Raw genomic sequence first — 22883 nt, 5'->3', positions numbered from 1 at the left:
CACGAGTCATAAAAGAGCCAAGGTTGCCTACCCCTGAAGTAGGTGATGTATAAAAAGTACATTTTTTTCCTGCTGATCCTGAGCCTCTCCTTCATTTAGCTTCAGTGCTGGCCCTGAATTTTAACTTTATAAGAAAGGTTTCTCTCCACCCATGTTATCTATGCCATACTTTATTTGATACCACTGTGTTAAAAGCATGTCTCCCAGCCTCCCTATATTCCAAATTGAAGAGTCCCACCTACCGCCGTTTGTTCTCGAAGTGGAACTAACGCAGTCCTCTAATCATTTTGGTTGCCCCCTTTTTGCACCTTTTTCCTTAATTCTGTAAAAGCCTTCTTAATGATTAAAGTTACACAATACTCAAAAATGTGGTGTCTCGGTAGATTTGTGTAGGAGCATTATTATTATTATCAATAGTTCTATTTTCAGTTCACTTCCTAATTATTTCAAGCATCAGATTGGCCTTTGGGCAGTAGCTGAGCCTTTTTGTTGACGTTTTCATGGAAGAATCCACTGTGACTTCAGGACGCCTCCCAGTTCAGATGCCATTAATGTTTAGCCAAAAATCGGAACAAGTCTGATAACATTTATAGGTAAATGTTGGACTTTTGTGCCAACATCCATTATTCAATACATCCAGATAGATTTTAGAAGAGCGTCCCATTTGTCAGAGAGTCCTATTAATATAGGCAGTCCTCGACTTACAACCACAGGTTTATGTTGCTAAGGGAGACATTTGTTAAGTGAGTTTTACGACCTTTCTTGTCTCAGTTGTTAAGTGAATCACTCCAGTTATGAGTTAGTAACCCGGTTGCTAAGTGAATCTGGCTTCCCCATGGAAGGTTGCAAAAGGGAATCTCATAACTTTGGGACACAGCAATGGTCATAAATAGTTGCCAAGTTGCCAAGCATCTGAATTTTGATCATGTGATCCTGGGGATGCTGCAAAGGTCGTAACTATGAAAAACAGTCAAGTCACTTTTTTCAGTGCCATTGTAACTTTGAATGGTCACTAAATGAAGTGTTGTAAGTCAAGGACTACCTGTACTCATCTTTTCCTACATGTCCATGCCCTCTGGCCAAGCAGAAACAGATGCAATTCCATGCTGTGTGCTAAAAGAAAGAGAAGAGACAGAAGCGTGTCTGTAACACAACTTCTTCCAAGTTTAATTACCGTATTCTCTTTGATTATCCTGTTGTGTTCCCCTCAAGTTTTGGACTGGGGAGTTTTGGTTTTTATCTGTTTTTTTCTAATTAGGAAAAATTTTTAAAAGTTATTTTGTCACTACTTATGTTCTCTTTCTGACATGCACACCCATACCACAGAAAATCTAAATCTGTCTCTCATGTATTCTTGTTTCCCTCTACAGCAGTGGAGACCCAGAGCACAAGTTCTGAGGAGATGGTGCCCAGCTCCCCTTCTCCACCCCCACCCCCACGGGTCTACAAGCCGTGTTTTGTCTGCAATGACAAGTCCTCTGGCTACCATTATGGGGTCAGCTCCTGCGAGGGCTGCAAGGTAAGTGAAGGGAAGGTCCTGGACTGCAATCTGCTTTCCACTTTCTGAGACTGAGGGTTGCATTTCCCAAGCGCCCACCCCCATAGCCTCCACAGTACACATCCTGAATTCAGACAGTCATCATGACTCCTGCCTCTGTTCAGCTAGGAGGGTGTGGTTGGCTACTTCACCCAGACCTCCTTCCTCTGCCAAAGAATGCTACAGCAGGGAATTCCAAGTTGCCGCATGCCAACACCCGAAGCAGATTATGCAAGCAAGACGAAATGTGCAAAACAAGCGAATGTATACCGATTTGCATCCTTCACTCCACTGGTCGAATCTGAAGTAGTTTGCTGCAGAAAGTCCACCTACTACGTTGTTAGTACAGAGATCCACAGCGCCTTTGAATAATATTAGAGAGCTGAACTGTTGAAGGCCACCCAGATTTTCTGACCAGCCAAGGGTTTCTGAGGTCAGTAGCTGGATTGTAAGGGAGCACTTAACATATCTGCATAATTCCAGGCAGAAACTGGATGTCCTCCCAGATGTGTTGGATTTCAGTTTTCAGCTAGCTGGAGTATTGGCACTATTTTTGCTTTTTTTGGGGGGGAGTGTACCTTCAGATTAGTGTTAACTCCTGGCAACTGCCTGGACTAATCCCTGCAGTTGTCTTGGTGAGATTTCAGTGGTTTCCCCTTGCCTCATTCCCAGAGCTGAGAGAGAATGACAGGCCCAAGGTCATTCAGCTGGCTTTGTGCCTAAGGTAGAACTAGAATTCACCATCTCCTTGTTTCTAGTCTGATGCTTTAACCACTACACCATATTGGCACTTTAGTACTGGTACTGGAACAGGTTAATTATATTTATCTTTGTTGTTGTTGTTGTTGTTGGATCTGGTTGCATTGATCAATGCCCAAGCATAGTCTCTAGGATCCTAATAATTAGCACCTGTAATATTCTCTAATATTATTTCAGTAATATTTGGTAGTGCTTCTCAAAAACAGGCTGTGTAGTATGATCATCCCAATACTGCAGATAGATCCAAGAGAATGTAGCTTACCTAAACTCACCCAATTATGTGTCATAGTTAAATAAATACTTGGATTCTGAACTTCCTGGATTATTGCTTTTTTAGCTTCTACATTAGTGCTCTGCAGCGCAGTGCTGTTCAAAAACTTTGGTCTATAATTAATTGCATATGAACTCCAGTACTTATTCGTGCTGACTGGGACCACTGGAGTTGTTTTATGAGGTATATGGAAGGACCTGAATTGAGAAAATTGCTCTCTTATGAAAGGACCCTGTAGCACATGCCCTATCAGAGGTTTCTCCTGCCTGAACATGTTGTGGAAGTGATACATGTGGGAGAAGACAGTGCAAGAAGGGCTAATAATCTGGTCTACCATGAGACAGCTGGACACATTGTTACAGATCATAATGGATCCCAAGAGTTAATCAAATAGTGGATCATAAGGCTTTGTTGATAAGAAACAAGGCGTTCCTTTCAAGTGTTGCTGAATTACGAACATTTTACAGTTCTAACAAGCCAGACCAAATGAAAAGCATTGTGGACATTGTAGTTCAAAATATCCAGGGGATGCCTTTATCTTGCACTAAACAAAGTTCTATAAAGAGGAGTCCCCAATTGAAACAGTGACTGATTGCTCCTGTTAAGCTTAGCCTAAATGTGGTTTGATTAGGGGAGAGTGTTCTGCATGAATGCAGTCATTATGGCTGATAAACGTTTACATTTTAATGGATTGTAAGGACCCAGTCAATTGCTATCTTCAATTCATTCAGCTGAATTTAGTTAAAGCAAGCCATGATTTAGGACTGTGTGAACTGGCAATCAGGAGAGAGTCTTGCCTGAGAGCATTGCTGTAAACTTCGTCCATGCCAGCCTTCCACCTCAAGTCTCCTGCTCACTTGTAACTCTGCTCTCTATAACTTTTAGGGCTTCTTTCGCCGAAGTATTCAGAAAAACATGGTCTACACCTGCCACCGAGACAAGAACTGTCAGATTAACAAGGTTACTCGCAACCGCTGCCAGTATTGTCGCCTACAGAAGTGCTTTGAGGTTGGCATGTCCAAAGAAGGTGAGTCTTCCATCAGAGTTTGAATGGTAGATCCCCTTGTAGCTTCCATATCTGTACAGGGGTCTTCAAACTCGGCCCTTTTATGACTTATGGACTTCAACTCCCAGAATTCCTCAGCCAGCGTGCCTGGCTGAGGAATTCTGGGAGTTGAAGTCCATGAGTCATAAAAGGGCCGAGTTTGAAGACCCCTGCTGTAGAAGACCAAATCCCAGTATTTGCACAACCAGAAAGAACAAGTCAGTTTGGGGAAGGCTGGTTTATAACTACTTGAGGTTGGTACAAAGCTAATGCCAAAGGGATTACCCCTCTTAAATATTGCTGGGGTGCACATAATGTAGGCCTAAGCAGGAAAAATCCTGAGAATGAGACACAGGGCTAACTGCAAGCAACAGCCCTGGAAATCTAAAACTACTGTATGCTTCTAGTTGTGAAAGAAATGGCTTTTGAGAAGGGAATCTAAAAAGGAAGCAGCATGAACATATCTGTGCTTGGAATCAAATAGTGCACAGAAGAGACCAAGATAGAAAGTTAAACGTATGTCAAGTGCTCTGCTGTTGTTCCTCAGACCAGTGGTTTCTCCAGTCCAACATTCATTTTCCTACCATGACTACCCAGATGATGGTTAGAAACTTGCAGATTGGAAGATCATAAATGATAGCAAAGGAGCCTGGGATGGATCAACAATGAAAAGAGAAAGCAAGGCAAAGTTTCTCAACCTTGGTGACTTTAAGACGTGTGGACTTCAACTCCCAGAATTCTCCAGCCAGCACGCTGGCTGGAGAATTCTGGGAGTTGAGGTCCACACATCTTAAAGTAGTCCTCAACCTATGACCAGAGTTGAGCCCAAAATTTCTGTTACTAAGCGAGATAGTTGTTAAGTGAGTTTTGCCCCGTTATATGACCTTTCTTGCCATAGTTGTTAAGTGAATCATTGCAGTTGTTAAATTAGTAACAGGGTTGTTAAGTTAATCTAGCTTCCCCATTGACTTTGCTTGTCAAAAATTCGCAAAAGGTGATCACATGACCCTCGGGACATTCAACCGTCATAAATATGAGTCAGTTGCCAAGCGTCTGAATTTTGATCACGTGACCTGGGAATGCTGCAACGGTTGTTGTGTGAAAAATGGTCATAGGTCAGTGTTATCAGTGGTGTTGAAATTTCGAACAGTCACTAAATATTCTGTTGTAAATTGAAGATTATCTGTATAGGGACTATACTTACCGTACTTAATTGCTTTATACGGCCCTGTTGTACACATTTCATAAATGTTCGTTTAAATGTTTAGTGCCTAAGCAGATTTTTTTTATGTTCCTTCAAGACGTGGACATAAGCTACTTAACACAATATGAAAGACACACGCATGTCCAACAGCAAACCACATCTATGTGCACACGTATACAGATGTAATTAGAAGTGCACATTTATTCCATATATTCCAAGGCCTAAAATCACATTATTTTAAAGAACATTTTGTGCCTCTGATTCTTCTGCAGTTTGTCCTGCTAGCCAGCACTGCTTTTATGCCCAGTGCATAGGGCTACCCAATTTTTATGCTTATTAGCAGAGCCATGTTGGTGCGATCCGGTCATAGACGCACCTAGGAGAATTCACACAAATCTTTCCCAGGGATCTTTGGTTCTTCCTGGGCAGCCATCTGTTTTTTGTATCTGGTTTCTCCATAACATTTTTCTTCTGTGGCATTGCTTTTCAAATGGATTTTCCCGTGAACAGAAATTCTGGAAAATGAAAAGACACATGTGAATTTTCAGAAACAATAGTTGACATGGCAACTTTCCCTTCTGGAGGGGGTAGGAGGAGCCAGGAAAGCAGCAACCTATATCGATATTCCGTAATGAATAGGGAGCAGGGACTGGGTGTGGGGGAAATAATCCCCCCAAATCTTGGAGGAGCCACACACAAACCAGCATCCCTCGGAGGCCGAATCTGAGTCCTCTGCTGCCCCTTTAAGAGGGCTGTCAAAAGGCCCAGCCCTTTCGGAGACAGAGTGCCTCTCAGCGGCTGTTGCTTTTACTCCCAACTGCTTAGGCACGTCTTTGCCCTGGCCTTAGCCAGGACCCACATTAATCACCGCCTCTTTAAGAGCCCCTAATTAGGAACGTCTAGGTCTCAAAACCTGGCGATTTATTTCCGAGGGCCTGTCACTTTAAAGGGAGAGGCGGAGGGGGGGGGAGGAGAAGAGAGAGAGAGGATGGGGCCAGAGGAGCGTGGTGTCAAGGGTGGGGGAAACTATGAAGAAGAATGTTATCCCGATGGGTTGTCACTGCAGAGACAGGAAACGGATGGCCGAAGGGATCTGAGCCAGCCCAGGCTTTTCCCCTTTCCCTCTGGATTCCGTGTAGGGCTCAGATGAGGCTTGGGACCACGGTCAGGGACACGGATCCCAGCTAGATGCATTCTCCGAAACTGTGTGGCCGCCACACACACCTCGCTGTGAAAAACAAAAAAGAGGGGAGGGGGGAAGTTGTGTGTGTGTGTGGGGGGGAGAGATTAAGGGAGAGCTCCCCTAAGGCAGTGGAGTGGTGTTGTCTGCATGCAAAGCCCCCCTCCAGAGAGCGGTATGCCTGGGCTGGCAGTCTCCTCTCGCCCCCCCCCCACCAGCATTGTGCTGACTGCGGCTATAAGTGTATATCCTGCCGATTGGCGTATCCTGTTCCCAGATCCCTGGCGCTTTATCCAGGGGTGAACAGGAAGGGCAGCCTGAGAAGGCTCAGGCCGAGGAGAGTGCACACGCAACCCAGGGCTCTCGGTGAGGAAGGAGCGCTGGCAGGATTCAGAAGAAGGGGAAGGAGGGTACCCTGGCTGAGAAGAGAGAGAGAAGAAAGAGAGAGAGGGCAAAACATCCCTATGCACGCCAATGGAGAGGAAGCCCTCTTGGGGCCATCTCCAGATACCTTCTCCAGAGGGCACCAGATCTAGGCTTCTTCCTTGGAGACTCTGCAGCTAACAGGGAGACCAACATAGAAACTCTCCCCATTTTGGCACCCTGAAATTGGTAGAGCAGTAGATAGCCTTGGGTAGAGGCCAGACAAATGGCTGCTTATTGCCTTCCCGGACAAGGAAAGTGTCTGTATGACCACCGTGACTATAAATGCTCTTTTGAAGCAGACTTTGTCACTGCAGAAAGTGGATTAAAATCCCTGCCGTTCCCATCACCGTGCACAGAAACAAACCAAAAGAGTGGCTAATAACACAGTATTCCCATCTGTTTTTACTCAGATGCAAGTCCTGTTTCGTTCGTGAGGTTTATTCCTAGGGCATTGTGCAAAGTGGAGGCATATGACTGTCCTGTACAATGCTTTTTAATAATTTTGATGTGTATTTTAAAAAATAGCATGAAGAGTAGGTTAGTTATGTATCTTTGCCTCTTGCTCTACCAGTGACATTGATGTTGCAGCATAAACCTCCCCTCGTTAGCAACTCTTTCTCTAAAAAGCCATATCTGATTAAAATATAATAAGGTAGGTGAAATATTTCCAAGTAGTTAATAACAACCCCGAACAGCTTTGGGGAAATGCCAAAGCTCAAAGCTTTGTAATGCTCTTGTGCCATTTAAGGTACTTGCTAAGTTTTCTGGCAAATTAGTAATTACTATCAGTTTCCTAATTACAGGTTTCACTTAATTCATGTTTGTTGTTCTCTTTCTCTTTCCTCTCCAGCAGTGTGGGAGAGGTAAATTTAAAATTATCATCTGAAACTGTTTATTTTAGGTATCCTCTGCTATTTTTGCATGATGGAACCTGAGGCAGTTCCTAAGCAAATACACATCAGTTCTGTTCACATGGCATGCTTAACCAGAGCTCTTAGATATTTAAACGCTATATTCCTAAAACATCCTCAGCGTGGTTAATTTTAACCTGGTTAGATTTTGTGTTGTGTGAACCCAGCTCTTTTAATGTTGTTGTAGTGTGCAAATCCCTCCCAAATGGTTGATCAAATTTAAGCAAATTGCAAATTGTATTAACCCAGCCATCCAGATGGTGGTCTGTAATTGGCTTCAACAATAGTTAAAGTAACTATGCATAATCAACAAAAGCAATGTTTTCCAAATCATGAGAACAGTTCCACTTGATTCTGCATTGGTCAAATTCCACCTTGAGTATTGTGGTTAGGTGTGTGGAGAGGTCAAAACAAGCTCAGATGAAATACTGTAAGTTGGAGTTGCTGTCTGCCAAGAATAAATGGGATCCACAATTTGGGTTCCTCCTAGACTTATGATTCCTATTAGACACAATATCTGGGTAGGCTTTGCCCAGGGTTGGCTGGTGATTCGATTGCTGACAGGTTGGATTTATTTGTATGATTTATATCCTGACTTTTGTATGGAAGTTCAAAACAGTGTATGTACATAGTGCACTTTTCTCCTGTTTTTTCCTCCAACCTATTTGGGTCATAGGATGTCAGTTCTTCAAGGCTGGCCAGACTAGGAAACCAAAATTGTGAATGCTAATATTACCTTTTAGAGTAAAAGGTTAACAGAATCTTGCAAGACTAAATGTACTGATCTCCACCCGCCCTTTATCTTTGTGAGAACTAGAGAGGATCTTCTCCGAGACTCTTTTTGAAATTATTTTTCTGTCCAGGAATCAGATTGGTGTTTTTTTTTATCTGATTGTTGTTTTGGTTGTGGTTCTTCTGCCCCTTCCTCAAAGTTATTTTTTCCGGACTACCACTGAAGACAAATCATAAGTTTTAATTGGCTCTTCTGCTAGGCATTGATAGAAGATACAGTCAGGTAAGACTGGTGCTGTAGTTGCAGTACAAGTTACCGATTTGTTTCTGAGCCTAGTTCAAAGTGCGGGTTATTATCTTTATTTATTTATTTTTTAAATTCCATTTATATCCCGCCCTTCTCCGAAGACTCAGGGCGGCTTACAAGCTTAGCAGTAGCCTTCATTCTATGTATATGCCTACTTATTAGGGCTTTCACACACACACCCCCAAGCAGCATTATTACAAAGTCAGCTTAGTTGCCCCCAACAATCTGGGGCAACAAGTCTCAGGCATTCTTCTAGCTGGGAAGGCTTGTTGAGGGTCTCCAGCCCATTTGAGCTTGACAACACTACTCAGTATTTGCCATCACACAGTGGAACCTCTTGCCACAAAGTATAGAATGTCCTGAAACTCCTAGTTGTAGGACACTACTTAAGGTTGGATTTGTTTTGCTTGAGTCTGCAGACATGGAATATGCTAGGTCTAGGGTGAGGAGAAATCAAGAACCTCGCAGTTATTTTTAATGAACTTTGTGCATTAAATATGAGTGTTCTCCTGCCACTGGAGAAGCTCTGGACTTGGTTATTGGTCCACACTGGAGAAAGCAACAACTCTGTTTGTTGGTTGAAGTGAGGTACAGCAACCCTACCCACCCTCCTTTCCCAACGTCTCCAGCATCCCTGTGTCTCTCTGTCCAGCCCTTTAGATGATCCTTCTGACTGAGCATCATTCTCGGAACAAGAGCCTTGGTGGAGCAGTGGGCTAATGCCTCTTTAAGTAACACCAGCTGCCTGCAATCAGTGCAGGTTCGCATCCCACCAGGCTCAAGGTTGACTCAGCCTTCCATCCTTCCGAGGTAGGTAAAATGAGGACCCAGATTGTTGGGGGCAATTAAGCTGACTTTGTAATAATGCCGCTTGGGGGTGTGTGTGAAAGCCCTAATAAGCAGGCATATACATAGAATGAAGGCTACTGCTAAGCTTGTAAGCCGCCCTGAGTCTTCGGAGAAGGGCGGGATATAAATGGAATTAAAATAAAATAAAATAAACCCTACCCACCCTCCTTTCCCAATGTCTCCAGCATCCCTGTGTCTCTCTGTCCAGCCCTTTAGATGATCCTTCTGACTGAGCATCATTCTCGGAACAATACCGGTAATCTTTTTGGAATTGCAGAATTTACTGCATCGCTTAGAGGTTAGGGAGATGACAGAGGTGTGGAATCTGAAACCTCAAACTCGTGATTATGCTGAAAAAGAGAAAGAAAGAAATACATCATAGGGTAGGAGGTACTGGCAGACCCAATTAACATATTATAATTTCCCAAGAACAGCCACGTGGTGGCAGCACAGCATGGCATGGGGTAATTGACAAAGGGCTGGATTTTTCCCCTCCCTACTCCAAGGTACAGCAATGGGGAAGCTACTTCTGTTAAAATTCTCCCCTGAGGAGCACTGTTTAGAGTATCCGCAAGGGTCAAGCAACACTAGAAGGATGGCAAAGTGACTAGGAGTCTGACACGAAGGACGGCTGCTTTTGGGCAGAGCTGTTTGCATGCGGACAATCCCAGATTGAATTCCAGAGCTCTCCAGTTTCAAAAAAAAAAGGCTCAGAGAGGTCATGGGAAAGATTATCTGGTCAAAATCCTGGAGAACTGCTGCTTGGTGGACAAATAGTCTGAGGTGGTATAGAGTACAATAATACTTTTGGGAGGAGAATAGAGCATACCTCAGTCTGTTTACTCTCATACCATCCTACCCAGGCATGAACATCTGCTGGTGACTTTTTTTTTTATGGCATTCCCTCATCAAGTTGTTTTTGTCTCATTCCCAGCCCAGCCCTTCCACTTTTAAAGTAGTGTTTTCCATCTTCTCCTGACACAGTTTTTGAGATGGATGTGCTCTGGCATGCTTCATCAATGAAAAGAATTGCTGATGGAGAGGGATGGGCCCAGCTTCTATTCACTCTTGTAGGCTGCTGTGTTTGTTGGCAATGCAAAGGATGGCAATCCTCCCACAGCCTCCTTTTGCATGCCCTTCCTCATCCAGTGGATGAAAAGTGACCTGAACGGCCATTTTGGCCAGGGCTGCAAAAGAGACAAGGAATTTGACATTGGGAGAGGCATTTGCCCACAAAGTGCTTGATTGGCCCACGTCAAAGTGCCTATCAGGGCACTTTGGGCTCTTTACAAACAGGAGCTTAATGCTCTTTTGAAAGATACCTAGACCTGTAATTTTTTTTAAAAAAAACCAAACAACAACAACAACAACCAAGGTCAATACTTTGCACTAATTCTGTCTCTGGACAGAAGGTTTATTTAAACTACTGTAGAAAGAAGAAACCAGATTCTGCAATTTGATGTTGCTGATTCCATCACAACCAGGCACATTCTAGGTTCTCTACTGCTTGTTCAAAGAAGAGGCTTTTGATTTTGGTGGTTGGACTTTTTATCGTTTTTATTATTGGGAATGAGGAGATGGGCATCGCTTTATTCCCTGCATTCCGGCTCCAAACGCATCCCCAGGTTATATCCAGGTTTTCTTTGCCAGAAAAGCAGAACTGGACACCGCCATTTCCTTGCTGTGTACGTTGAGGATGGAGTTAACTTGTCAGTCATTCCCTCCTGCTTCATCCCATCATCTTCTCTGGGTCAGTTTCTCAGCACTGTCTAGGACAGTGATGGCAAACCTTTTAGAGAGTGAGTGCCCCAAAACTTCCCCGCCCTGGCCCATCCCCGTCCCCCATTCCGCCCACAGGGCCACCCACCGCCTCCGCAGCCCGCTGCAGCAGATTGCCCAGCAGCGCCATGGCAGCCATGCCCTCCGTCTGCACCCCGGAGCATCATCTGCGTGCGATGGGGCGCAAGGGCGCAGTCTTGTCCCCGCTGCCCAGCTGCCATGTTCTTGGCTGCGATGCTCCATGTGGGCCGCGCTCAGGGGTGACTCTCCTCCGGGGGTGCTGCTGGTGAGGAGGGGGCTGCAGGGGGAGGCGGGGCTCGGGCAACGGCACGTGGGCCCACAGAGAGGGCTCTGAGTGACACCTCTGGCATGCCACCACTGGTCTAGGATATTTTTTTTCCCCAGAAATAACCAGGCAGACCTCCCCTCCTGTACCTGTTGGGTGATTTAGCAGGTGACTTAAGCATAACATTCCAGACCATTCACCCACACTTGCCCAAATCCACTCTGTCCCGCATTAGGAAAAGTGATTAATGGTTGTTTTCCTGCTGCGCTAAGTCAGAAGGGAAAGTTGTCCCATTAATACTGTAAGGGCAGCAACAGTTGCCTCCCTTGTAACCATAGCAGATTCAGGCTGAGCAACCAGAGGAACCAGTTTGATGCTGTTATTCTTTCCTGTCATCAGAAAGACAAGCAGAGTACATTTAAATGCAGCTGTCTGCCTGTTCCTTTAGAGGTTAGCAGCTATTTAAACTATCAGCTGTCTTCATTGTCTCTAACCCTTTGTTGCCGTTCAGTGGTTGCCTGGATTTTTACAGCCCCGATATGATAATCCTAAACAAACCAATACAGCAGTTGAGGCTTAAGAGAGAAGGTCAGTCTGTAGGAGGGGAAAAAAATGTTGGCAAACCCTCTGAAGATATTTTATGGAAGGAACAGGCCACTTTGTGCCCTCCAGATGTTTTGGATTATGGCTCCCAGAAGTCTTGCCAATGGCTCTGCTGGCTGGGTCTGATGGGAATTACAGTTCAAAAGCTGCCACGGAGTGCTCTGGGTTGCCTTTCTCCTCCTTTTTTACATACATTTCCTTCAAAGAGGTGAAAGATCTGGATTGTATGCAGTACTTTTTCTCCTGGGGAAAAAAAAGATCTTGGAACAATGCCCCCCCCCCAAAAAACCTTTCTGTTTCCACGGACCCACTGCAGCATTGTTGGCACCAGCAGCAGCAGTAGCGTTGGCAGGGAGGGGAGGGAATGTTTTGCATGCACAACTTAGTTGTCGTGCATGCACAAATGAAGCTTCGCGTGCTTGCCCACTGCTTGCACGATCGGGTTCCCAGTGGGCCACAGACTGGTACCGTCCAGGGCCCAGGGATTGGGGACCCCTGTCTTAGAAGCTATCCAGCATTTCCATTTCTATTGTACTGCCTAAGTCAACGGTAACATTTCAGCCATTACCCCACCATGGTCTTTTCTGGAGATATAAATTCAGAATCAGAATAGAGCTGGAAGGGACCTTGGAGGTCTTCTAGTCCAGCCTGCTGCTCAAGCCTAAGTCCACCCTAACCCTATATCATTTCAGACAAGTGGCTGTCCAGTCTCTTCTTAAAAACCTCGAGTGATGAAGCCCCCGCAGCATCTGAAGGCAAGCTGTTCCACTGGTTAATTGTCCTCACTGTTGGGAAGTTTCTCCATATGGACAATTAAAAATATCCTTTCCCATCACTTTTACTCTCTCTCGTCTTTCAGCTGTGAGGAATGACCGCAATAAGAAGAAAAAGGATGTGAAAGAGGAAGTGGTGGTAGATAGCTATGAAATGACACCTGAACTGGAAGAGCTCATCCAGAAGGTCAGCAAAGCTCATCAGGAAACCTTCCCATCTCTTTGCCAGTTGGGCAAATACACCACGGTAATGACTGCAACCTACTCTTTTGAGAATGTAATCCAAAGTGCAGGGGACATTAGAAAACCCTGGGTACTTCTAGCCTTGGCTGAACCCACAGCGTTGTATTGGAGTTGTGGCACTTAACGTTTTGTTTCACAGCATATTATGCGGGTGAGCTAAACCACAAAATCAAAACCTCCTGGGTTGTGTGCTTTCCCCCCCCCCCCCCACTTCCTCTGCTAAGCCACAAGGAGGAATTTGGAAGCTTTACTTCTATCTTACGCCACCACGATATGCCTTGTCATCAGAAATCTGAACAAACCTGTTAATGTTAACTCTAGTTAGCTTAAAACTTGATAAAGGCAGCCATGGAGATAGGACAATGATCAGAGTAGCAAGACAAAAGGAAAACCACATCCAAAGATCAAGTACTATTTCTTATTTGTCCAAGATTAATCAATAATCTGTACGTGCATACCCATCCCATTAAGCTGTTTCCTTTCAGGATAAGCAATGTTATGCAGCACATACAAAAAGAGTAAGAAATAGCAAGTCAAATAAAAGCAGGCCCGTACAATATTTCATACCTAGTCTTTTGTTTTGTAAGTTCTCAACTTTCTCTTTTGGAGTATCCTATCAGTTGTATCCAACCAACTTTCTCGCTTTCTTTTCCTCTTAAACTGTTTTGCTCCCTTCATAATCTTGTTTTTGCAATTCCATCCATACTGTTCTTTTTTTGTTACATGCCACTCAAAAAACTTCTTTCATATTGGTCCCTCACTTTTGTATTCATTCATTCAATATTACATTCATTCAATCGTTGACCGCATTGCTTCTTATTTTAACACACACACGCACACACACACACACACACACACACACACACACACACACACACACACACACAGTGCTTAGATCCTCACTTCCTTTTTATTTTCTCCTGACATGGCCTAGTCTCATATAACAAAGTAGGCAAAACATAGCCATATATAATAAAACCTCAGTTGAACAGACCATTTAGAGGGAAAAGGTGTCTGTTAAATCTGAATGTCTGTTAAATCCAAATTCATGTAATTGATGCATTTTACATAATGCGTGATGCCTGCGCAAGTGATGTTTGCATGCCATTTGCATAAATTGTAATCATTTGTGTAATTATGCAATTACACAATTAATGTAAATAGATGAAAATGACACAAAATATCATTTATTCAAGCAAATCACAGGAATAATGTATTTATACATTATTTTGAGAGTGAAATTCAAATGCAAAATTGATCCTTTGGCTCTTAAGTTCATTAAATAAATATCTGTTAGATTACTGTACGTAGTCATTCTCATTGCCACAGAACATTTATTTCTCACAGCAATCACATGTTATCGCCTTTCCTCTGTATTTGCACCTTACAATTTCTCCATCAATGTTTTTCTCTTTACCAAAAACCTCATTAAGGTACATGAATTCATCTGCTTGTACTAGTTTTTTGCCATCTATGTAATGTGCAATCATTCACTCCATTTTTTTCAATTACACATAAATACCTTCATCTTTGAGACATCTTTGACGGATTTTCACATCTATACTTCTCATAACATCATACAAACTGTCCAAAGTTCACGACAAATCATTATGGGTCTCACCAAAATATGGTATCATCTACATTAAAAAAAATACACAGTGATATTCCCACTTAGCTCTTATTTAAGTCCATCACAATTCCTTATACATTTATCCATTAAACAACAAAGGAAACGTCGCAGAGCCCTGTCTTAGACCCTGCTCAGTGTTGAATCAATTGCTAAAAATTCCACTTTTTATGAATTCTTTATTTCCTTCATAGCTTTTTCAGTAACCAACCTTCCACTCCATGCAAAACCATCTATAATTCAAGCTTCTTCCCTTCCACTTATAAAACTTTTACTTCAATCAATCTTGGTTAAGAGAATACAGGACACAACAGAACATAGTAGTCCAATTCTCTCAAGCTATTAATAGTAGATATTACAATTAAGTGAAAATATACTGATCCAGCGATGGGGCAGCTGTGACCCTCTAGATCAGACATGTCAAACTCGTGACGTCACGTGACGTCGTGCAACGTTTTGCCATTGCCGGCAGTGGGATGGGTTGTGGCTTCCAGATGACGCGTCCGGCCCGTGGGCCAGCAGTTTGACACCCCTACTCTAGATGGCTAAGATGCCAACTCTCATCAGTTCAGCCAGCAGGAGGATCATGGTGTCCCCATCCCATATGTGGGAATTCCTAAGTCTTCTCATGAGTTAGGCTTGGATGCGCAGCTTGTCATTTGCTTTGTCGATTTGCTCAGTGAGCAGCAAAGGTAATACTGTCCCTTTTATTAGAGTTACTATTTTTAAGAAGAAAGGAAAATGGAAGGGGAGAAAAGAGTGGGGAAGACAACAGAGAAAAATGCCCGTAGGGTTAAGAAAATAATAATAATTTATCTTTGCTCCCAAATTTCTTTTTGGAAGCTAAAACCAGCTTCTACAGTGTTCACTATCTCAACAGCATTTTGCAACATAGGGTTCACCCTGTTGGCTTCATCTTGGGACTGGAACTCCCATAACTCTCATCCATAATGGATATCCTGGGAATTGCATTCCCAAGCTACTTATAGCTGCTAAGCTGGAGGAGACCAGTCGGAGGGGCAGAACAGGAATGCTGACTTTGGGAGCAACATTGTCCTGTGTGTGTCCCCAGAGAGGAACGTGAGGTGTGGAAAAAGAGAAAGCAATTGTAATGCCTGATGGCTTTTTTCTTCCAGAACTCCAGTGCTGATCACCGAGTTCAGCTGGATCTGGGACTATGGGACAAATTCAGCGAACTGGCCACCAAATGCATCATCAAGATAGTAGAGTTTGCCAAACGCCTACCCGGCTTTACCACCCTCAGCATTGCTGACCAAATTACTTTGCTGAAGGCAGCGTGCTTGGACATCCTGGTGAGGGACAGAGCTGCAGAACCTGGTGGAGGGGTGTGTGTGTGAGAGCTGGGCGGGGGGGGGGAATGGCCTTCATGGACTTGGGGTGGGTATACATATTTGGCCTTAAACAGACCAAGAGGATTTTTTTTGGAAGACCCAAGGTTCCAAGGAGACCCCCAAAGTATAAGTGTGTCTAGGTAACTCACATTGAAACCCATGCTTGAATAATTCATGCATCTGTGAATGCTGGGAGGGCTAGGCAGAAGCATGGGAAACTCATTCCCCTCTACAGATTTTTTTTTTGAGGTCAAGAATTTTTGCTCAGCTTTGGTTACTGAGGTTTTGCTGGGCATTTTCCAAACATATAATTGTAGGAGGAAAGGCCAACATTTATTGGAAAGGCTGATGTTCTCAGGAAACGGCATTTTGCACAGTGAAAAAGTTTCAAAACACGTATGGAGCCCAAAGAGTCTCTTTATTGGATATTATAGGAGTACCAGAAATAAACAAGAGGAGGGGAAAAAACAAGGTTGGTCTCCCTAGAGTGTGTTTATCCGGTGACTTTATTTCTGTCCTCTCCCCCCTCTGCAGATGCTCCGTATTTGTATCCGCTACACTCCAGAACAAGACACGATGACCTTCTCAGATGGGCTGACTTTGAACCGTACCCAGATGCATAATGCTGGCTTTGGGCCTCTCACTGACTTGGTTTTTGCCTTTGCTGGGCAATTGCTTCCCCTTGAAATGGATGACACCGAGACAGGCCTGCTCAGCGCGATCTGCCTCATCTGTGGAGGTAATACCTCGAGTGCAGCTCCCGCATCCCTGCATCTTTTCCGTATCAACTTGGATTGAATGGAAACTTCGCTTTGGAGAAGAATGCTCTTAACTTCCCCGGGGGAACTTCAGAAGAGGGGCAGAGGCAGATCTGTAGGAACGAAGTAGGAAAAACATTGGCATGGGCCACTGTAAAGTCTAAAAACTAGTAGCAATTAAAATGAAATAATTTCTAAATTAAAAGGAGGAGGAGGAAGTGGGACAGTCGTGCCCTAGACAAACCAATCCGTATGTATGATTACATAAACAGAGTTGTGTTCTTTTGTATTTTTTCTGTCAGGTTTTATTTATTTCGATGACAGAGAATTTGCTTTAGAAATTATGTCGTGGGCGAAGGTAGTTGATCGTGAACAGATAAGTTTTGAAAGATGCAGTGAAGAAGTGGGGAGTGGGCATGCGTGCGAATGTGCCGTGCTTTCTTATACAGTCACTTCTACCTTCGCCTCAGTGCCCATCAATCCAGTCTCTGGGGAAGACATTACTAAGAAGTCTTTTCGTAAGATGTTTTCAGGAGCAGTGCTACAATTCATCTGCAGAGGTCTGCCTTCGAAAATGGGTTGGAGAACTACTCTGTCCCCTGGAGCAATCACCCACCCAGTTTCTCTCCTCATGGACTAGTCCAGGGGTGTCAAACTCAATTTCACTGAGGTCCGCTTCAGCATTGCGGTTGCCCTCAGGGGGCCGGGTGGGTGTGGCCTGGGTAGGCGTGGCCTACTGGTTGGGCACGGCTGGAGTGGGTGTGGCCTACTGGTTGGGCACGGCTGGAGTGGGTGTGGCCTACTTGGTGGGCATGGCCAGCTCTACACTGTTCGTGTCAAGGGTGCCTATGGGGTCCAGGGCAGGAGTGGGACAGATCTGAGGGTCTCTGGCAGAAGGGGGTGGGACCAGGGCAAGTGCCAAGGCATGGTCCACTGGAAGAGCCTCACTGTTCCTCTCAGGCCATGCCGGGGTGGTGGTGGCTGGATGATGGCGTGGAGGTCAAATGCCCAGCCCGGCCCTCAAGCACCCACGGCACTAAGTCCAGCCCCACTTCCCCAAGGGGGTGCCCAGCTGCACTTACCTCCTCCTCAAGGCTGCTGCTACTGCACTTGCTCTCCTTAGCCAGGTTGCTTATGATGGGTAAGAGGGCAAAGTCAAGAGGGAGGCCCACTCCCTCTCCATGTGAGGAGACCTGGCTTTGTATCCAAAGCTTCCTTAGGAATAGGATGGGAGACCCCCCAGGATAGGCCAGGAGGAGGGGGCAAGGGGATGGTGAAAGGGCAGCAGGGCAGGACTAAGGCAGGACTTCTCTCAGACCTTCCTTCCTTCCTTCCTTCCTTCCTTCCTTCCTTCCTTCCTTCCTTCCTTCCTTCCTTCCTTCCTTCCTTCCTTCCTTCGAGTGGTGGGAAAATATTTGAGATGAGGGAAAGAGAAAAACAGGCAAGAAACGCAGCTGGGAAAGTGTCATCCTTCATGAAGAATGAAGAAATGCACCATGGCCTGGAAATGGCCAGCACATGGCCCTCGCCTACTTCACATATCCGGCTTGGTGGGCTCTGGGGGGAGGGGATGCCATGAGCAGCGTGAGAGTTGATGTTACCTGCACAACGCTGCCCAGCCCCTAGCCTGCCTGAAGTAGCCAGGGCCATGTGCTGGCCACTTCCAGGTGATGGTGCATTTCTTCATTCCTCACAAAGAGTGATACCTCCCCTGCATGAACCCAGTGGGCGGGGCCGACATGGCAGGGGCTGGTCCCTCGCTGTTTCCAGCCGGCCTTGTAGAGCTAAGACTGAATGCATTTCAGCATAGATGACCACCACGAAATTGTACATTGGCTCCCGGCTGGCCTGGGCTGGGGCCAAGGTAGTGGGGGCAGTTCACTCACTGTTTCCAGGATGGGTTCACGGACCACATGAAACCACTTCGTGGGCCGGATCTGGCCCCCAGGCCGTGTGTTTGACATGTCTGGACTAGGAGCATAAAATCTTCCTTCCTTCCTTCCTTCCTTCCTTCCTTCCTTCCTTCCTTCCTTCCTTCCTTCCTTCCTTCCTTCCTTCCTTCCTTCCTTCCTTCCTTCCTTCCTTCCATGGTACTAGGATCCCATTCCCACAAAAAAAAAAAAACAACAGCATGTAATGACAAAAAGGAGGCGACAGTGAAGTGTCTTTGTCTGGAAATTGGTCAAGCAGAAACCCCATCTAGGCTTCCTATTACCTAATTGTTTTGGGGGGTTATTTATGGGTTTTGCTTTGTTTTTTCCCCTTGCCCTGCAATCCAGAAGGATTAAGGATGTTCATCCTGGGATGAAAACTGGTGTTCCGTGTATTCCATGAAACAGTCAAGGCCAGCCTAGCATGTTCAGCAGAACAAACACATCATAGTCTTTCTTTTCCCCACAGATCGAATGGACCTGGAAGAGCCGGAAAAGGTAGATAAGTTACAGGAACCGTTGCTGGAAGCACTGAAGATTTACGCGCGCCGACGTCGGCCCAACAAGCCTTACATGTTTCCCCGCATGCTAATGAAAATTACTGACCTGCGGGGGATCAGTACCAAAGGTAAAACAGAACATTCTCATTTGGGAGCGTAAGATCATTGGAGCTGGCTGTATATATATTGGGATTTTTGGCCATGGGGCACTCCCAAGATGCCTGAAGCAGTTTCTAAACACTGTATCTCACTCTAGGAACCAGAGACTTATGGTAGAAGAGATATAAATGGGTACTATTTTTAATTGCTGTCACTATTTTGCTTGCTGCAGTGTGGAGCAAGCCCACTGATCTGGTTGACTCTGCCTCTTGCTCATAGCATATCCTGTAATTGGTGGTCGATGGAAGGACTCTTCCTAAAGCTTTGGAAAAAGGAGGAGTTGTCCCCTGCAAGTGCTTCCTTGACAGCTTTGATATAACCCCTTCACTTAAGTTTTTGGTTCCTTCCACAGAGGCTATGAAGGGTCTTGGATATACGTGCAGACAGCCAATGTGTAAACTGAAGTGCTAGATACATTGGTAGCTGCTCTGAGTTTGCAGTACAGGCAGTCCTCAACTTACGAACAAAATTGAGCCCAAAATGTTTGTTGCTAAGTGAGACATTTGTTAAGTGAATTTTGCCCCATTTAACGACCTTCCTTGCCACAGTTGTTAAGTAGATCGCTGTAGTTGTTAGGTTAATAACCTGGTTGTTAAGTGAATCTGGCTTCCCCTTTGATTTTGCTTGTCAGAGGTTCACAAAAGGTGATCACACGTGACCCCGGGGCACTGCAGCCGTCATAAATAGAAGTAAGTTGCCAAGCGTCTGAATTTGGATCACGTGAGCATCCATGATGATGCTGTTACAGTCATAAGTAGGAAAAAATGGTCATAAGTCACTTTTCCCCCCAGTGCCATTGTAACTTTGAATGGCCACTAGATGAACTGTTGTAAGCTGAGGACTAGCTTGTGGCAACTGTTCTTGGTGAAAAATAATGCAGCCTCTCTTATTACCTGATGGGCTTCGTGGGGAAACTCCCATCGTCCAGTGCTACCCACTCCCCTCTTCTCCTCTTCAACAGGTGCTGAACGGGCCATCACCTTGAAGATGGAGATCCCTGGTCCCATGCCACCACTCATCCGAGAGATGCTGGAAAATCCTGAAATGTTTGAAGATGAGCTGTCACAACCTCCAACTTCGGCAGAAGCCCCGAACACTGAGGAGAGCCCAGCTGACACCAAAAGCCCAGAGGAGGCCCCTTAGCACCTCAAAAGAAAGCCTGGATCTAGGCTGAGAAAGGCTGGGAGAAGAGGGTCTTCTGCGTCTCATCTCTGCCTCCCCATGGCCCATTTCCTCCTGGACACAGTTTTAGGCTTGCCTTTCCTGCTTTTGGTTCATCTGCCAGAGTCGGGCATCAGGACAGCCCTCAAGATGAGCTAGGAGGCAGCCACAACCTGTTCCTCTCTTCTCCTCTGTGTTTGGTGACGTGGGCTGGATGCCTCTTGCCTTAATCTTTTTCTTTGGGGCCTTGGATGTCTATTCAGAAGCCTTTTCTCCCAACCCCAGAGCGTTGCCAAAGCCCCCAGGTTGCCTGTCCGGCTGAGTCAAGCCGCTTCAAGCCAAATGTTTCAGAACCTGGGAAGCCCCAAAGGGGCTACAGCTTTGAGGTCCTCCTTTTCAAAATGGGATGAGCTCCAGATGTGCAATTTCCCCCCTCCACTCCCCCAAACTGGCCTCTGAGAAAAGAGGGATCCCAAGAGCCGACGGAGACTCTAATGAGTGGTTTCTTGGTTCCTCCTTCAACCCAGTCTAAAGTTCTTCTGCCTTGCAAGCCAAGAACCCAGGCGCCTGGGATGCTATTTATTCAAGAATCTGAAGACCAACAGAGGAACACACAGCCCTTCGTCTCCCCATTGCACACCAGGGACCTTGGAACAATAATGTTGGGGAATGGAGAGATAAAGGCAGGACTTCTACGTAGGCATCCCTATAGGTGTCGCCTTAGGGTGTGCCTGTATTAATATCCATCTCTGATGGATTCCGGCAAGCTATGCCAATTCTTGGGGGTGGGGGGGTGGGGAGAGGCTCCTTTTGGTTAGCTTTATAAAGTGCTAATGTGTTATTACCGCAGGGCAGAGAGTGGATCCCATAGTGGGATTTAGGGAGGGGGCAGCGTTCCTTCCCTCTGTCTCCCCATCCTAAGGCAGAGGTATAGCAGGGTTGGGGTGGGTTGGGGGTTGTATCTGTTGCTTGGGATGCTTATGACCCCGGTGCTAAGAATTCTGGGAAACAGACCCCAAAGGACACTAGATACCAAAGATATCATGAAGATAAGGGGCGGTGTGGGGGTGCAGAGTTACAGACTTGAACCTGTTTGCCGTCTCTCAGGGCCCCCTTCTGCCCTTGTCAAGGAGAAGTGAGTCACTCTCTAGGAGGATAAAAGCAAGCCGGGTGGGTGGTCACGGCTTGCCTTAACTTGCCTTTACTTCTCTTTCTGCAGCACTTTGGACGGAGCAGGAGGACCACTTCAGCTCCAGGAAGCTTGATTTCCCTCCCCCAGGCTGAGAGGAGGAGCCATTTTTGCTCCTCTCTCACAACTCCAGGGACAAAAAAACGCAAGCCCGGCAAAAGCTCTCTTCCCTTATCGCTAGAGGGCAAAAGTCTCCTCCGCAAAGCCTCTCCTGCCCCAGCAATAGGAATTTATAAAAACCCAAACACTACAAAGTTGGGGGTGGGGTGGGGCAGGAAGGAAGGAGTTGTTATATCAAGTTATTGCCCTCTGCTTAGTGCTTTGCCATGACCAGCTACTCTTCTGTCCTGACCTCCCTTCCTTCTCTTCCTCTGGAAAGCCTTCATCGGGGAGAAAAGAAGAGTGGTGGTGGGGGGGTGGCTTTGCCTCTGGGAGAGGCTGCAGGGTGGGATAAGTTAGCAACCTCTGCAGCTCAAGATGCTGCTTTCTTTCCCTTGCCTGCCATGAGCAGGGCAACCCTTGAGGAGATTTTATTTATTGACTTATGTTTACACCAGGGAATGGGTAGTAAAGGGAGTTAGAGCTTGGCCCTTCCCCCTGCAGAGCAAGTGTTGACAGATTGCAGCGCACCAAGGAACAGAGCCTCCCGCTGAATGGTCTTGGTTTCTTCCCCCCCCCCAAAATAAGCTGTCAAAATAAATACCCCTGGGCCTTAAAATGGAGTCTGTTTGTGGTGGGGTGGGATAGAAAAAAAAAAGTGGGGGGGGGAAGGGTGAGGCCCTTCTTTGATGTTTACATAACCAGCTTTCCATGGTATTTTACAGGACTCTCCCCGGCCCCTGCACTCCCAGCTGTGCCGCAGATTGTGTGTGTGGGGGGGAAACTTTTCTATTTTTACAGAATAAAGTGATGGAAAGTCAAAGGCCTCCTTTAAATCGTTTTCTTTCTCATTGGGTGCACGCATTTCTATCTGCAACCTTGATGAAATAAGTCCCTCACTTGTGCGTTTGTTTGCCAGGCACTTTCAGAGGCAGATTCTGATAAGGGGCCCCGCCACCCCGTTTTAGTAGCTGTTGGGTCACAAACACAGATAATCCTCAACTTAACAATCTTTCGTTTAGCAACTATTGAAAGTTACAATGACACTGAAATAGAGACTTTACAACTAGCGCAACATCTAATCAAAATTTGGGTGCTTGGCAACTGGCATGTATCTACATGCAGCGTCCCATGGTCACATGATCACCATTTCCAAAGGCCGCTTTGTCAAGCGAGCTCAAAAAAGGCCGTAAAACCTGGCA

At 45.6% G+C, this 22883-nt stretch overlaps 1 protein-coding gene across 4 annotated transcripts in view; it reads left to right on the top strand.

The window, feature by feature from the left end:
• The window catches only part of RARG (retinoic acid receptor gamma), a 140416-nt gene extending 117933 nt beyond the window's left edge, over window positions 1-22483 (top strand). For 3 of the 4 annotated variants that reach the window (XM_081319916.1, XM_081319917.1, XM_081319918.1), the window contains 7 exons: window positions 1371-1519; window positions 3453-3594; window positions 12749-12909; window positions 15669-15845; window positions 16419-16623; window positions 19043-19201; window positions 20194-22483. In XM_081319916.1, the coding sequence (XP_081176042.1) occupies window positions 1371-1519; window positions 3453-3594; window positions 12749-12909; window positions 15669-15845; window positions 16419-16623; window positions 19043-19201; window positions 20194-20375 (1175 nt within the window). In that variant the 3' untranslated portion in view covers window positions 20376-22483. Of the gene's footprint in view, window positions 1-1370; window positions 1520-1894; window positions 1971-3452; window positions 3595-12748; window positions 12910-15668; window positions 15846-16418; window positions 16624-19042; window positions 19202-20193 lie in introns of those variants that run through there. The other variant, XM_081319919.1, reaches the window with a different exon arrangement.
• Window positions 22484-22883: the final 400 nt, after the last annotated feature.

This window comes from Vipera berus, assembly GCF_964194415.1.
Source record: "Vipera berus genome assembly, chromosome: 2".
In the NCBI taxonomy this organism is placed as follows: Eukaryota; Metazoa; Chordata; class Lepidosauria; order Squamata; family Viperidae; genus Vipera; species Vipera berus.
Note: the sequence above shows the minus strand (reverse complement) of the source record. Positions and strands in the feature narration are given on the sequence as shown.